The sequence below is a fragment of the Cotesia glomerata genome, unplaced genomic scaffold, assembly GCF_020080835.1.
Source record: "Cotesia glomerata isolate CgM1 unplaced genomic scaffold, MPM_Cglom_v2.3 scaffold_43, whole genome shotgun sequence".
Taxonomy (NCBI): domain Eukaryota; kingdom Metazoa; phylum Arthropoda; class Insecta; order Hymenoptera; family Braconidae; genus Cotesia; species Cotesia glomerata.
In genome coordinates, this window is record NW_025404050.1 from 11101 (window position 1) to 28942 (window position 17842).

Below are 17842 nucleotides of genomic sequence, written 5' to 3' on the forward strand. Positions count from 1 at the left end.
ATAATGTTATTAAGAAGAAATGTTAAGGTAGAATTGATCTTAAGAAATAAAGTTTATTTATTATATCAAGTCATTTTATTTTAAAGGTTTGAGAGTATTTCACAATAATGACAATACTTTCGTACGGTGACAATTATTAATTGTTTTTTATTTTTCTGTTTATATCAGGGTTTATTCATTTATGAATTTATTGTATTATATTTTCATGCAAATTCTCTCTTGCACCCATGAGTGGATTTAAAGAATCGCAGTACATAGTACATAATAAATACTTTTTTCTACAGAGTTTATTATGAAAAAATGACCTGAAGACATTTTACGACGCGCATTACATTATTAATAAGTGAATTAGTTATATGTTTAATTACCATCATTAATAATTTTAATCAGTTTTTTTTTCGCACAAAGTGTAAAAAAGTTATGGAATTATGGACGTATTTTTGTAAATTTCCATTAGTACAATTGACAAAGTCCAAAAATTTATCAAAAAAATCTATTTTTTTTGTCTTTATGTAAGTGAGAAAATTTTATTCAAAAAATTGTTGCTCTAGCTAATAAAAAATTGGTTGGTCATTTAATGTTTACAATTAACAAACATACAAATTCAAGTACAATTTCATTGTAAAGTGACAATTGTAGTTTTTCAATAATTATTATCATTTTAAAAATTCAATAAGATTATCGTTAATTAAATTAATTGTACAAGAGAAAAATCACGGAATTATTTTATTTGATTCTTATGTTTCTTATTTGACTTTTTGTTTTTTTGTTATTTATCGTTTTATCAATATAATATAGTATTTACTAATTTATTTATTTATAATAATATATATAATATATATTTATAAAAAAATCGAAGACTCATGTGATGACAACTCGCGTTATCAGGCTACAACATTTACACTACCATCATACTATTATGACACTATTTTTATACTATAATTATTTTTTAATTTTTTTTCATCAACTGTAGTTTCATATGACATTTAACAAAAGAACGATAAATATATATATATATATATATATAATATCCATATATATATATATATATATATCCATATATATAATATCCATATATATATATATATATATATCCATATGTATATATTTACACGATAGCTTTTTTCTCGTCATTAATCATGTTATCCAGTAATTAAAATTATTTTACTTCTCAATAATTATTAATTGAATTAATAATCATTGTACAATAATTAATAAATTACTGTATAAAATTTGAATAAGTTAAGGCTGGATAACAGATAACACCGATAACTATGATCAAACTTACAATTAATATAAATACGATTCATGTTATTCTAATGGGAGATGCCGATTATTGACTCCGGTCATCTCAAGCTGACAATTTAATTTGTAAATTTATTTCTAAGAAGCATTACTTGCAAGTAGCTATTTAATAGAAAGAAATGCAAAGGAAAATATCTTTTTAATTTGGATAACAAACACTGACATCCAGAAGTAATTTCGTTGCGGAATGTCTAGAACCGTGTAAAAATAATGCTTGAATTTTTAAATAATTAATTAAGTACTTGAATATTTGTGCAAGGAGAAAAGTAAACCAAAGGAAGCTTACGTTAATGCATTAAATAATTTATTCATCCGGTTTATGATATGGAGGATTCTTTGAGCAAAAATTATGAATTTAATAACGCAAAGTATACTCATACATTTTTAATCGTTCGTTATTTTGTTAATGAATTTTTTTTAATTATAGTTAATTTCTTCTACAAATTGATACACACTAAATTAACGACTATATCGGCGACGCTTAGCCGCAGCAAGGAGGTTCTTCGTTGATATTTTTTAATTTTTTAAAACAAATAAAACACATTCACATATTTTTTCATCAACTTTCGTGATAATGGTTAAAAAAATTAATAATTAATAAACTATAATTGTGATTATTACCTATGATAATACCATAATTATCTTGAAATTAGTCGTCAAAAATAAATAAACTTATCCGGTATATGTATACCTAGGTACGAAATCCTTAATTACTTTATAATTGTTATTATTTTGTTTAATTATTCTTGATAGTTTTCATGTTAGATTAATTTTTATTATAATGATCTTATGTTCTATTATTTTTATAACTATAATTAATATTATTTTAATCATGCAATATTAACATGCGACGATGTGTGCATTACCGTTAAAATATAAAGTTAAATAGATATAAGGAGAAATTAATAGAAAATAAATGGCTCATTGGTCGTAAGAAAAAAAAAATGAAAAAGAAAACGTAATAAACAAGCATAACAAAATTAATTAAATAGCCACGTTAATGACAAAGTAATCTTCATAACGATAAATACAAAAATATTATAATTATAAATTTCAACAACTACGTTAATCGACTGATAAACTCGTAAAATTTTAATGTTTTTACTTCTTAATCGTCGCAGAAAAATAAAATGACTACAAAAATATAAAACAGAACTAAACGGAAAATAAAAATAAAATAATATCTATATATATGTATATATATAAATCGAAAAATACTTGGGCGTCCACCACTGGGAAGCTCTCGTGAAGGTACCACTGAGAGTAGCACATAAATTTTGATAATAACAAGCTAAAAAGTTATAAAAAAATAATACACAAGTATTACATTAAACAGTGAGCGCTTTTTCGTTCTTTCAATAATAATAATCATGACCATTAAAATAATAATTATTATTATTATCATCATCAGTTAAAGTATTGTAATCATTAATTAATTAAATAATTCATTAAAAATAACTTATTTTTTTCGTGCAGCTTTCTCGGCTTTTTTTCTTACTCGCTCAATTTCTTTTCGCTCTTTACGTTCACGCTCAGCCTGACCTCGCAATTCTTTGAGTTTTCTCTTAAGGTGTTGCTTTTCATCACCAAAAATTCCCAATGTTTTTAAATCACGTGACTCTAAACGTAGGAGACTACTACCATTGATTCCATTGTCGACGAAACGTGAAGTAAATCGTTCTAAGCCAATCCCAGTCAGCCATTGACAAACCTTCAAAAATTACAATAATATTATTAATTATTTTAAATTTATAAAGAAAATAAATTTTTCATTATTAATAACAAACCTGTTCTTTAGACCAATCAGTGATGGAAGCAGTTTGCCAGAATATTTTTTTATCTAGACCAAAATCACCGGGATTGGGAGGCATCCAAACTTCAGCCGAGTCGACGCTGCCGATTTTGGACGGACTGGGCTCAATAGCTGTCGGGCTTATAGATCCGCCAGATGATAAACTGGATGGTGAACCACCTTGGTGATGCCAAGGCGTGTTACCAGGTCCTGCTGGCATTGGAACCGAAACAATTTTAACCCGTTGACTCGCCTCATTAACAGCCTGTCGGATTTCCTCAATGAGATGATGGCCCACAGCTGTTGGATCACTATGCGGATTATTCAAGTCCGTAAAATCCCCAGAATTTTCACGTGATGAAGACATATCACCACCTAGTCGCCTTTCTCTTTCAGCTAATACTTTTTTGAGCTGTTCAGCCAACGACGGCGGATGCCCAATCAAACTTTTCTGCGACGCCGACCAGCTTTGTTCAGTCATTGCTCGTACTTGAGAACTTATTGTGCTGTGCTGACGGATCGTCGAGTGCGTTGATTCAAAATACTGTTTACTTTTTTGAGAACATATTGAAGAACTGCTTGAATAAGAACTTAAGTTTGATTGCTTCAGTGACTCGCTCGTCGATCTTGTGCTGGTATCATGGGATACACCACCAATTTTAGATGAATCTTCAGTATCTGTATTATCTCCCGACTCGTCTAACCCATAGTCTGAACTACTGTTACTTAATCCACCAGACCGTTTTGGCAATTGACGATTAGCAAGACCTCCTCTGCTCGCTAATTCTGCTTTGTTTTTACCGGCTGAATTATCTAGAAGACGGTGGGCTGGAATCGCTCGATCTAATTCTTCCTTTATTGGGATCGGTAGCGGTAATTTTCGTTCAACAGTTGCCGTTTTATCTCCGTCGTCTGGGCTACTCAGATCCGAAGTTTCTGTGTCAGATAATTGGCAGCTTGCCGATGAAGGAGGTGGTGGTAATTGACGTCTCGATAATTGGGGTGTTACTATTCCCTTAGTCGAACCATCGTACGGTAATCGGACAGGCAAACCAAACCTTGTGTGCGTCTCCGTCAGTTCAAGCTCCAGTTTAATAACCTAATTACCACAAAATCGATTAATACATACATATAAGTAAAAAAGCGATATATTAAATAAATATAGATAGTAAATTTACCCGATCTTTGAGAGTTTTGACAAGCGCATTATATTCGGTATCTTTCTCTTGAAGTAATTGCTGATAAAATTCATCTCTCGCAGCAATATCAGTTCTCAACTCTCGTGCCAATCGCTTAGCCCTTGCGTATTTTTGCTGGAACGTCGTCGTCTGTGTTGTAGACTGCGACAACATTTCTCGAGTTGCCGATAACTCTTGTCGGGTGGTACCGAGTGCTCTCTCGGATTCATGCAGTCTTAGTCTCGATTCTCGTAATTTTGCAGCATATTCTTCACTACCAGCTCCGCTATTCTCCAACTCTACCAGCTAAATAATTTATTACGTCAATTTTTTTTTAAATAAATAATTTATAAAACAAATAAATCAAACAACTACTCTTATTATTTCATGACAAAAGAAAAAATGTGAGGAAAATATAAATAAAGAGAAAGTGTAAATGAAAGATGATTAAACTTTACCTTAGCCTTGAGCGTTTCCACTTCTTCATTGGCAATCGATAGTTTAGATTGAGTCTGCAAGCAACCAACAACACACAAAAATGCATAAGCAAAAACCCGAGATAAACTAATATCGCGTAACCATTCGTTGAAAATAAATAAAATAAATTACGTTTACTATTGACGGAAAATAAAAATAAGTTATGTGCAGCTATGTGTACCTATATACTATACTAATTACTAAATAATTTTCACTAGTGATTATGCTATTGTCTTTGTACTAAATAATAACATACGAAGTATACAATATTCACAATAAAAGCTCAATGAATCTACTGAATAGTAAAATAAAAAAATTAATAATGAACTTAAATCACAATGAATATATATTTGCATTCGATTGTCTGAAGAACTAGAAAAATACCTCTTGTAGAAGAACTCGCAGGCTTTCCACATCATTTTGAGTGGTAGCGTGTCCTACAGAAGAGCTGATAATTGGCGAACGACTTCTGTTTGATGGAGAAAGATAACTCTCTATTGGGCTGTGAGGTGGCTCGCCTTCCGAACAAGAAGACATTGTCGGAGAACTAGGTATTCCTCCTGCTCTGTTGGTGCTGTCAGGCGTGTGTTCTTCTCTTTGAGGACCTTCGGGTGACGCGTCTGAGAAATTCAGTCTTCTACAAGAATAATTTTAGATTATTTTGATGACAAACTGAAAGAAAAGAAACTAAAATAAAGCTTACGTTACCTGTTGGTAGCATTATTAGCTTGCTCGCGCTCCAAATCCGCCTGGAGACTCTGTCGTATTAACATGGCAACTTCAGAATTTTTAGGATCTCGCTCTCGGCCAATAACAAACCGGACTAAACCTGATGTATTCCTCAGTACTTTGGCGGCATATGCTTGCGTTACGCCGACTAATGATTTACCGTCAACCTCAACAATCTGATCGTTCACTTGTATTCTTCCCTCGCGTGCAGCCGCGCCTTTTTCCGTGATTGTCTTCACAAATATACCGAGTTTTTCAAGACCGGCATCGGCACCTACACCCATACCGATTATGCTCAAGCCAAGACCCTCTGGACCTTTCATTAATTCAACTGGAAATACCTAGAATTTTTTTTTTTTTTTTTTTTTTTTTTTTATTAATAAACTCACTATTAATGGCTTAACTTAAAAATGATAAAGTGATTTCAATATTCCCTCAGCACCTCAAAAGAACCTCGGGTTCATTTCAAGGTGGCCGGTGTTGTCGTCAAGAAAAATTTTGCGAGCAAGGATAAACCATCATCGGGAACATTTTATTAATAAGAAAAATATACATATATTAATGTATATATCGATACCCACGTTCAAATAAGTCATATTCCACATTTAGAAAATTTCACAGCAGACGGTAAAAACGGTTAATTTTTAACATTAATTAAATATACGGTTCGACGGATGAAAATATTTATTTAAAAATAGCTATTAAATAATTTGACCCTTAAATTTTTAATATGACTTACATAATATTGTTATGATTTTATTTTTTAAAAAAAGTCGTCAAATTTTGTGGGATACGACATATTAGAACGTGGGTATCAACATGTATATTATACTAACGGATGTACCATCTAAAAACTTACCTCCATCTTTTCAACACGTTTTTCCAACTCGTATTCAGCACTAGCAGCCACGGGATCGACGTCTTCGTTACGACGATCATACTCATTGACAGAATGCGTCGAATATATTCGCATCGGGCGTGTGTCAAACGAAACCTTGCCACTCTTTTTAACAGCAACTAGTCCCAAGTCTTCGTCGTCAGAGTCCGGGAGGCCTTCAACTTCCATCCAAAAGTGTCCATCCTCATAAAAATGCTTTCCATCCTCTACAAGGATTATTCTACCCGGGACTGGTGTCACTTCGTCACGCTGTTCAGTCTCCGTGTCATCATTAGCCTCATGAGTGTCATTCAAACTGCTAACAGAACCGAGAAGCCCACTTTCGCTGCCAGTTACAGAGCCAATTTGACTTTCCGTCAGTGAGTCTATTGTCAAATCACTGCGCGAGCGTTGCGAAAAACTGTAGTCCTGAGCAGTACTATTAATTAAACTAGTATCTGGTGCCGATAATACGTCTGACAACCAGTCCGGCGTGTTATCCAATTCTTCTTTTTCTTTATTATCTCTTTCTCTTTCTGGCTCTTTTTCCTTTTCTTTTTCCATTATTTTTTCTTCAGGAGCACTAGTTACTGCAGATGGATCAACTGCCGCTGGAGACAGTAACCTGGCTATTTCCTGTGCTTCCTCATCTGACAATAACGCAGATCCTTGACGGATTTTTTTTTCAAGTATCCGCGAACTCAAAAGATTTTCCGCTTCATCAGCCGTCATTGTGTCTGGTGTCACAATATTTGACGCCGATGGGACACCTTTTGTTACAGGAGTTTCAAACTTTTTATTATTCACTTGATTAGTGTTAATTAATTCTGGTGCGTGATGTTTTTTCTCGTCCAAATTAGTGACAGTCTTAGATTCACTTGAATCGGTGTCTTCATTAAGACTATTCTCCGATTCATGTTTATGAATATCAGTAATAGAAGTAGTATTATTAATAATATTATCTTTAGATTGAAATTGAGCAACCACCGCTGATACAAGTGAATGAGTTTTAATTGATACTTTAGATACTGTCTGATCATTATTTATTTCAACGGATCTCAATGCTGCCAATTGATCGGCCTTCTGTTTCTCAAGTTCCCACGTTGTTTGTATTTGCTCGGCATCTTCAGCGAGTGACACTTTATCAGTAACATCAACACTTGCCGCTGCAGAACCAACATTTGAACAAGTATTGGTCAATGAATTATTATTTTTCATAGAAATATTATGTATTTTACTATCAACTTTGCTACTATCAAGTCGGTCAAATGAATTACTAGTAAATTGATTGGCGGAAAGACTTGAGGATTGATTTATTGGCTTTTCAAGTTCGACAAAACTAGAACGTTTCTCAACAACAATAACATCATCTTTATTAGCTCCCATGGCTGCAACTAGTTTTTCTTTTTCTCTCATCGACATTTTTATTTGATCATTTTTAGCATTTGAAATAGTTTTTTGGCACTGTTTTTCATTCAAAAATTGTTTTTCTTTTTCTAAAGCATTTTTAACACTAATAACACGCGACGATGTCTTGCGTGCCGGCTGTTCTTCAATCGCCACAGAATTAGCCTCTGCACTGAATTTTGATTTATCTTTTTGCTCGATATTTAATTTAACACTCTGGTGAAGTAATTCTGGTTTTGGTTGCGACCGTGGTTTATTATCTTGCTGCTGCTGCTGCTGCTGCTGCTGCTGTTGCTGTTGCTGTTGCTGTTGCTGTTGCTGTAAACGTTTTGCATAGGGTGATGGTACTGGTATATCCTTATGCTCTAACGGTGGAAACTCTTGATCAGAACTGATTACAGAGGGTGGACGTTGTCCCAACCCGGCGGCGGGTAGATCCATCCTCACATGAGACCGCCGTACAACAGTTGCAGCATCAGTCTCTACAAATTTCTCGGCACTTCCTACCTCTTCCTCTTCTTCCTCCTCATCACGTACCACCTCTGTGTAGACACTTGGTTTGTCATTAGCCTCCGCCTCCAGGTCATAGCTGTTGCGTCCTTGAAATTATAAAAATAAAAATAAAAATATTGGAGAGCATGAGAGAAAAAGTGAGAGAGTTTAAAGATTTATATTATGTTTATATTTATAATTTATTTATTATTGGAAATTATTAATATAGTTTGATAATGCTACCTCGACAGTCGATGCAGAAGAGACGAAGGCATATGGTTCTGCGAGGTCGCCAATAATTATTTCGTCGCGCCGTTTTAATGAACAATTACCTAACTCTTTTTAATAACCAACTATTTGTTATGTTATTTAGAGATGCATTGAATTTAAGTTTGTTTTTTTTTTATTTCAATATAAAAATACTACCGAAGTTTTAACATATGAGAGATTAATATATTATAATAATAATAAGAATAAAAAGAGGCAGATGTAGACGAAGAAACTAAAACTAATAATACATTTAAAAATAGTAAAGCACTCAGTGAGTCTACAAGTATCATCGTACAAGCTTTTAAAGCTAAGCTCTCTAACATTCGAGATTTAAATCATTGAATTATCTCCTCAACACCATTAAAGTAATCTGTAGTTGTCGATCGTTTCACAGTGTGCTCACTCGAGGGTACTTTAACACGTTAGATACGCGTAATGCGTTTGCCTTTGACGGTCAACGCGCGAACGAGTTAACGAGTGAAAGCGCGACGTAAAAAATACACGCGGATCCGTGTACCGATGATACCGCCGAACGTGCGCATACACTAATTTCTATAAATAATATATCCCCCGGCGAAGACGAAATTACGGAGGACCCACCAACGAATAGGATGTACTAAGACAAGAATAAGGTGGTAGTGGTAGTGGTAGAGGAGAAGCTAGAGATCAAGATGAAGATGAGGATAAAGATGATTATGATAGAAAAGGAAGAAAAAAAACTAATGGATCGCGAGTGATTATCCTAAAAAATACTGTATAAATGCTGAATAACAGTTATTATTATTATTATTATTATTATTATTATTGTTATTATTATTATTATAACAGAGAAGGGGAAAGTTTTTCAAATCTATGAACATGAAAATCATATAGAGAGTGTACGTAATGGTTTATTCGGATATTTAACTTTTACCTTCTCTCTACTCGGTAAATTTTAAACTGGCATGCGTCCAAAAAAGTTTAAGTCACACGAGGTGGTGGTAAACGCGACGACCAACAGTCGAGACATAGTATTTTTAGATTAAATCCATTGCCATTGAACTTTTGCGTGGGTGTCATTCACAGATAAACTCTTAATCACTTTTCTGCTTAACAACAATAAATTTAATTACATGTCGTCATTCTCATTCTGCATCTCTATTAATAATAATAAATTAGTAATAATCCTTTGAATAATCTTTAACTGTTATATTTATAAAACTTAAATAAATAAAAATACTCAATTACCATACTGAAGCTTTTCCGGTAATTCTTTCTCAGCTTTCTCTTCTTTGCTATCTTTGGATGGTGAACTGGGTGAACTCATACTTGACGAAGCGCTATCGGTCGCTGATGGTGGACGTAATTCGTTTTCCGGTGACCTGGCACGCTTTGACTCGGCAATTTCGGTATGAGGTTTCGCCCAGTCCGGTCGAGAACTTGTGCGTTCAATTATCTCAGCGGCAATTGCTGTTGTTAGTATTGTTGTTGTTGTTGTTGTTGTTGTTGTTGTTGTTGTTGTTGTTGCTGTTGCTGTTGTGATTGTCGGCTTTAATTCGGCAACATTCTTGAGAATCTCTTCGTTTTTAGCAAGCCAGACATTCCGCCATTCGGATGTTTTCGGTGGAGCACGCAGAGGACTTGCCGGAAGAATCGGGTAATCGTCAACCTCCAACAGATCGTGCTTTTGGTTCCCGATTTCTTCATCCTGTTCGGGGCTCGATGAAGAAGATTCTTTAGACAACTCTCGAGGACATGGAAGAGGTTGACGTGTAGGACTAGAATTGATACTCCTCGATAAAGGACTGCTAACTTCCTTACAGTTGTCTTTAGGAGTCAATTTAGACGATGTGTCTAAAACTATTTTCTTAGCTCCCAATGGTTTTTGTACCGTCGCATACTCAGGCATTGGTTCGTTAGACTTGGGTGGCTGCTTAGCATTAACTCCCTTCTGTACGACCGCGTACTCGGGGATAGTCGGTGACGTGTCGAAAGATTTGTTTACTGTAGCGTACTCTGGGCTCACGGGCGAATCTGATCCCGTGGGACTCGTAGCAACGAAGCTCACGGGTCGCTCTTTCTTCACGGCTGACGAATTCCGTGTAGGCGGTAAGGGTGGTGGCGGTGACATTGCTGGTGAAGGTCTTGACGTGCAAAAACTTGCAGATCTCGTAGCAGGACATGGTTCCGGGGATTTTTTGAAGTCAATTTCCTGATAATCCGACTCTATTGATGGGTCAACAGTGTTATCATCAATCAGTCTCTTTGAATTTTGATTTTGTATCGAGGTCTGTACGATAGATCTATTTGGATCAGAATTATAACGACTAGGTCGTGTTTTAGAGAAATGACTCGTCCAATTTTTTTGTTTTTCAATCAATTCTTTAGAATTTAATCGTCTTTCCGGTTTCTCCGGTTTCTCTGCTAGTTGTTTCTCGTCACGCCGATTTTCTTTGCCATGAAAATTCTTTTCGAATTTTGACGCGACTCCGACACGTGGCTTGATTCGCTGAGCAGCATTGTGATTATCCACGGCATGATGTCCATTTTCGAAGTGACGCTCGGCATTTAATGCCGGTACACTGGCACTCCAATTACTTAAATGATCACGACAACTGCCAGGTGGCGAAGGTGATGTAGGACGCGGTGATCGTGCTGGTGATGTACAGCCTGATCCAGAATTTGCTGAACTAGATCTTGATCGTAATCCATGAAAATTTGTTGGTTTTGTAACACTGAAAAAAAATTATTGATTAATTAAATTTATTTTTACCAACTTTAATGTAAATAAATAATTAAGTTAAAATTTTTCAAACATGATAGTATCAAATTATATTTTAATAAAATTTCAATTATTCATATTAATCAAATTATAGTTTATAAAATTCATGAAAAAAATTTTGATTTCTAAAAACATTTATCTCGGCAACAAAAACACATTTTTTAATGATTCATAATTACACCTGCCTTTACGTCGTATTAAAATGCAAATTGTCGATATTTTTTTTCTTCAAATTCAATTTAGAAATATTGACACAAATGTACGACTCGACATTTGTGACGGTAAAATGTGTCATAGTACGAAGCAAGATACTTATTAGCAATTAACAAACAAGTTGTCTTAATAATGTGAATTTCGTTTGCTTAAACAATATAAATTCAAGAAATAAAAAGTGATATAGGATGAAAAAATGACTTTTGACGCTCCTTATCGCGGCATTTCGACAATAAATATTTCTTTCCTCTTCCTGTTTAAGATGCGACTTTAAATCATGTTGATGCAAATTAAAACATCAAAAACATATCCGACAAAGAATTAAATAATTTTTTTTTTTTTACAACCGTGATCTAAAAAAAAAAAACTTGAGTGCCTAGTTTCAAATTTCGTAATTCACAAAATTAGGGGCATGGACTTTTTTACAGCAGTTATCGGTCATTACAATTTACATTTATTTTAAAAAAAAAAAAAAAAAAAAAAAAAAAAACATTAATTAATTATTTTTAAAAACTAGTTCTACTAAATGTCGTATCTCTTATTAAAATGATAAATTAATCAGCTTCTAGTATCTCTTATTAGATTAATTTTTCCCGGATTACGATATTTTGAAATTAGGGCATCGACATCAATAATCTAATCACCATACTGGTATCTTTAAAATGAATGAAAATAAATAATAATAATAACAAGAGTAATTTTATGCTTTTTTTAAAAATAGTTTCAATGTAAAATATTACTCACGGTCGATTGGTCTTGTTTTCCTCACCAAGCTTTTCAAACAAAGCTCGTGCATTGTTAAACCTCGCGACATGGCTCTCAGTCCTAACAACAGTCACTTGAGTTGGAGAATCAGAGAGAGGCGCCGGTGGCTCCTTGAATCCACCCTCCGGATGAATTGTCGTGGGTCGATGATGATGGGCAAGTCCCTCGTGCTGTGGCTTTGACTGGAATATATTCGCGATCGCCGACACCTTGGACCCAGCGACCCGTTTTTTTTCCTCAATCGTTGTCATTCTCTTCAGCTTCTTCTTTAGCTTTACATCTAATCCTCTCGCCTCATCGGTCTCCGTCTCAGTCTCAGTTTCTGCATCCGCCTCCACCTCCGTCTTCTTCTCGAGTCTCTGCTGGTTATACGATCTCGTGATACTTTTTATGACACGTTGTAAACGTATCGCCGATAGGAGCAACTTCCGAAATACGATGGAGAGGGAGAGATAACGCAGGGTATCGACCATACCTGGATTCCTCCTCAACTGTCCAGTTCTATTGTCATGATTTTTTTTTTTACATTTTTTAAAAATATATACTTTCACCCTACCAAAGCCAATTTAATTACTTAGCAAGAAAATTAAAAAAAATATTGATAATAACAAAATTTCAAATCGAATTTTTCAGCTCCTGAGTTGAAAAATTTAATTTTTATATTGAAAAAAAAAAATTATGATACACTGTTAAGTACATGCTTTTATAGTTCTTTCGTGCACGTGCTGATTGCGTTATTTATTGATCGTACCACACACTAGTCTATTAATATTCTCGATAAACACCAAAGAAATGAGTGAGTGAGAGGCAAGTTTAAGGCATCTGACTAGTGAAAAAAAGTAGCTCAAGGGAAAAGTAACTTACAGACTTACAACTACTGTGTAATGATTTTAAAGAAAAAAATCAACTAGCTCAGATATGATACAAAATACAAGAGCGAGGAAAGGATCTCTAAAATAATAAAAACAGCATTACTTTGGAAAAAGAGGATTAAAATGAAATAAAAATCTAGGTGTGTATTAACACGTACACGTGACGAACCCGGTAGCCTGTAGTCTGGACTTAACTGTTATACTTGACTCTGTCTCTCGGTACTGATCATTCTATACATTCTCTCTATTCTACTGTACTCCTATATTTTACTACACTCCTTCATCAACCATCCACTGTTCACCGTTTCACCGCACACCACTCTACTCTATCAGGCTGTGCTTCTCCTGCAATCAATACTTGAATCCTGGTTTGTGTGTCTGAACTTGAGCGAGCGCTACAATCCACCAGCCCCGAAGAGCCAGGAAGACTAAACTGAAATTTCCTATTCTGTACTCTCGTTTTCTCTATTACCGGCTTTTTTCGTCTCATTTTCCCCGTAATATCCTTTTCCATACATACGTACATACCATATATATATATATATATATATATATATATATATATATATATATATATATATATATATATATATATATATATTAGGGTGTGCCAAAATGTAACTCCTGTGGAGAACCTTCTAAAATTGGAATTTTTAGTTCTGCTTTTAACAGGGGCAGCGTTTGGGCATTTCCTGATATATTTTGGTGTGAGACAATGTATTTGATTTTCATAGAATTTTTTAACAGAAGCTTAGTTTGGGTATTTCCGGTGAAAATTCAAAATTTGGCCGAAAGTGCCCAATTAAATCTCCTGTTAAAAATCCTATAAATAATCAAATGAATTCTCTCAACCCGAAATATCTCAGGAAATGCCCAAACACAGCTGCTGTTAAAGGTGGAACTCAAAATTCCAATTTTAAAAGGTTCTCCACGGAAGTTACATTTTGGCAGACCCTAATATATATATATATATATATATATATATATTCATACATTATCACAACTACCATGCTAATATATATACCACTCAAACTACTGTCTTTATCATCATCTACTGCTCTTTTGCTAATTCGCCCGTCAGACGCCTAATAGATTGCACTCTACACTCTAGACTGGATAATTAAAATCTCGGAGCTAAAAAGCGAAATTACGATTCATTAAAAAAGTGTAAATTATTATTAGAAGAGTAATTTATTATTGAAATTGTTTTATTTTAAAAGAGAAATTTTGAAATACAATATGGAAAGCGGTGACTGAAATTTATTATAGAAATTACCAATAATCTTGAAAGTATAAAGAGCTATTACTAAATTTTCCAGATCATCACCACCTTTTACTTTCATTTAAAACTTCAATCAATTTTTAATAATAATTTTACAAGCTTTAATATGAAAATAAATTTTTATGAATACTTATGACTTTCCAGATGATTTCCTTTAAAATCAGTGGAATTAAAAATTAACTAACGTTTGAATAAAAAAAAAAGCAATTATTCAATTCGATAATTAAAATACCAAGCGTGTAAATAAATAAATGTGTTATAATTAACCGGAGGTTTTATATACACAAAACCGTAATAAATAAAGAGTAAATTACTTGTAGATTTAAGCAATGAAAAAATACCTTCACGAGTCTTTTCTTGGTCGCTCATCTGAATACTAAACAACTGTGTAATTTATTCCTTATAAAGATCTAATTAAATACATTAGATTTAATATGCGTGAAATTGCTAGTGAATATCAATAATCTATTTAAATACTTTCATTATTATAAGTACAACTTATTTTATTATCTAATTACTGAATCAACTATCTAATTAATTAACTTATTATTTATGTTTTATAATTATTTTTTTAATAACACGCTAGCTCGCTATCAAACATCAATACCACTAAAATTATCACAAGTTTATTCTTCTCGTATTATTTATCGAGTGCTTATCAGTAATAACTGTCCCAGCCCAAGTAATTATTTTTTCTTTATCGTAATTCAAATCGTAAAATTCACAACAGCCACGAATAAATTTATGTATTTATAATATAATATATACACAGTCAATAAAGAGAGGGGAAATATAAATGTAACAATTTTCAAATAGTACAAATTGTGTGTGTATGCTTTACATTATTCATCATGATTATGATTATGATTATTATTACCATGACTATGACTATGTCTTTGACTATGATTATCATTATGATAATGACTTATGAAAGTTATATGTTTGATTAGAGTCGAAGGAAAATGATACTAATTACCAAGATTAGACAATTGTAAATATGCAAATATAAATAGCATTCCAATGGTGACAGTGCTGGCCATTGACCGTTAAATTCAAGGCCGCGTTTAATTTAACAAAATAAGTCAAGTAAAAAACAAACCAACTAAGACTTAACTTGTTAAGAATAAAAAATTAAGAATATGAGAGGTATAAATCAGTGGATACTTTAGTCTTAACTTGCTACTCGGGTAGAAACCCGTAGTTAACTGTTAGAACATGAGAACAAATTTTAAACATTTTCCTCGTTCTTGATCATTTTTTTCGGCCTTATTCGAGTTACCGAGCACTTGGAGTAACATATGAAGTCACAGTTGTTGAGGAGGAACAAAGGAGATGGTCGTGTACGTGTGCAACGAAGCATTAAATAATTATACACGTTATATATATATTATATATTCTAAATATATTAAATAGAAAGTCCTATAGGGATATGTAATATTTATATAAATATTAATGTCGAAGCAACGTAACAAAAATAAAAATAAAAAATATATGATAATAATAATAATAATAATAATAACAATAAATTTCTTACCAGCGATGTCACCATGTGCAGAAAAGCATTTCTCCGGCGTTAAACATCGGAGACGATTTGTCACCGCTTCCGGAGTCTAGTTAAATTGAATAAATATTTTAAAACCACCGTCCTCAAGGTTTAGATTTTTTTACAAATTCTTCTCGTATCAGTTACTACAGTTTCAGCTTACTGAGACATTCTGATGACAGTCTTGAGTTTACCTGTTTAAATTTAAAAATATCAACAAAAAATTTTTTACACGTTGTCTTATGTTACATGTATGCAAACTATGAACACAACATACAAGTCTAAATAAGTAAAATATATTTATTGGAATTGAATATATTAATAGATATTTACGAAATAAAAATTTAAACGAGTGTTGATCGGTGTGAGTAATAAGAGAGAGAGAATGCCGTGACACTAAAACATACAATCTATCGTTTTCTTTATCTTAAACTTCTGGACAACGTTGTCTTCTTCTTAAACTTTTTACTGGCTAGTATCGTTCATTCGCTCACTCTTGTTAAAGTACGTACTTAAGTACTCGTGTACGGAGTATAGAGTACGTACATTACTTTATTTTACTCGATCTATCTATCCATCTTTTTCTTTACCCGTCATTCTTCATGTGCGTTAATGTGTGGTGTGTACGTGTATATTAGTACACCACAATCTCCCGTGCTTTTTTTTCACACGATTGTGTTGTGTGACAGACGCTGATGTTTAAGCCGAATTTATTTATTGTCAACCTGATTTGATAGTAAATTCACAGTATAGAGAGAGTTAAACCTTTAAAAGATTATTTAAATATATTTACCAGGACGTTAAGTATCACACCGGCTACACTACCAATTACTTTTTAATAAATAATTGCGGCTACGCGTATTCGCTGAGCAAAAAACACACCTTTACACAACCGGCTGGAAGGCAGTAAGCCCGTGTCAACAACCTATGAAAAATGAATAAGACAAGATGGTTTTATTTTTAATTTCTTCCTACACTTACAGATGGCGTAATTATACAAAATGGCTGCCTGGTTGATTTAATAAAAAATTCATAACTTTTTTTTATTTACTAGTTATTACTAAATGATTTATTTTGTAAAATATTTAACATTAATTACTATAAAATCAAAATTTTACCATAATTATGCTTAATTTTATATACTATAATTATAATATTTAAACTACTTACTTAATTGAAGGATTTTGAAATTTCCCGCGTAAATCAAAAATTTTAATGGATCCTTTTTGTTAATAAACTATAAAAAAAATTTTTATGTTGTTAACCAATATTCATCAACGCTTTAGTGGTGTTAAGAATTTTTTGTACTGCTCGGGTTTTTTATTGTAATACTATTCGTAAACAGCCTATATCAGAAAATTATTATTTTTATAAGTATGCAAATTCTAATTACAAACGATGTTTTATTTTCAATATACATTGACAATAACATTTTTGACTTTATTATAATTATTTATTTTTGTGACTGTTAATTAATAATACACTCAAGGCTTTTTTTTATAGAAATAATTTAGAAAAGAATTATTAAAATTTTTAATATTTTTTCACGTATTTTTTTTCGAACTATTATTTTATAAGTAATTATTTGATTTATTAAAGGGTTACATAGAAAATAATTTTTCAAATATCTACTGCTACTTTTCGCATTAAAAAATTTAAATTTCGCGCTCTGAAATGAAATAGCAGTGGTAGAGGTTTAAATAAACTCTAGTCTATAATTTTTTATATTTTGATAATTTTAATATTTAATTTGTATAAATATTTAACTTTAATTTATAAAATTATTATAAAAAATATTGATATACGTATCCAGACATTACTGTGCTCACACTGTTCACGTCTATACCAACCTAAGAAAACTTTTTGAAAAATAGTCACT

The 17842-nt window shown here is 32.7% G+C and overlaps 1 protein-coding gene across 8 annotated transcripts; it reads right to left on the bottom strand.

The window, feature by feature from the left end:
- Window positions 1-1674: 1674 nt before the first annotated feature.
- Window positions 1675-16888, bottom strand: LOC123274562. 8 transcript variants are annotated; one of them, XM_044742237.1, is made up of 12 exons: window positions 16757-16880; window positions 16297-16688; window positions 15955-16157; window positions 12246-12628; window positions 9755-11241; window positions 6341-8364; window positions 5461-5822; window positions 5137-5389; window positions 4734-4787; window positions 4276-4581; window positions 3093-4196; window positions 1675-3016 (listed from the first exon to the last, which is right to left on the bottom strand). In XM_044742237.1, exons 3-12 carry the CDS (start codon window positions 15967-15969, stop codon window positions 2765-2767), a joined length of 6240 nt encoding a protein of 2079 aa, XP_044598172.1. In that variant the 5' UTR covers window positions 15970-16157; window positions 16297-16688; window positions 16757-16880; the 3' UTR covers window positions 1675-2764. The 8 variants fall into 8 exon arrangements, with proteins under 8 accessions (XP_044598172.1, XP_044598178.1, XP_044598173.1 ...); XM_044742243.1 differs by having other exon boundaries at window positions 6341-8038; window positions 8075-8364; window positions 16297-16880; XM_044742238.1 differs by lacking the exon at window positions 16297-16688 and having other exon boundaries at window positions 16757-16888.
- Between the last annotated feature and the right edge of the window lie 954 nt (window positions 16889-17842).

What these genes read in the sequence shown, in the direction of transcription:
- LOC123274562 (XM_044742238.1), bottom strand. An exon ending in GAAAACAAGACCAATCGACC is followed by an intron (nt 11,242 to 12,245) that starts GTGAGTAATATT and finishes ATTTTTTTTCAG; the next exon opens with TGTTACAAAACCAACAAATT. An exon ending in TGCGAGTTCTTCTACAAGAG is followed by an intron (nt 4,788 to 5,136) that starts GTATTTTTCTAG and finishes GGTTGCTTGCAG; the next exon opens with ACTCAATCTAAACTATCGAT.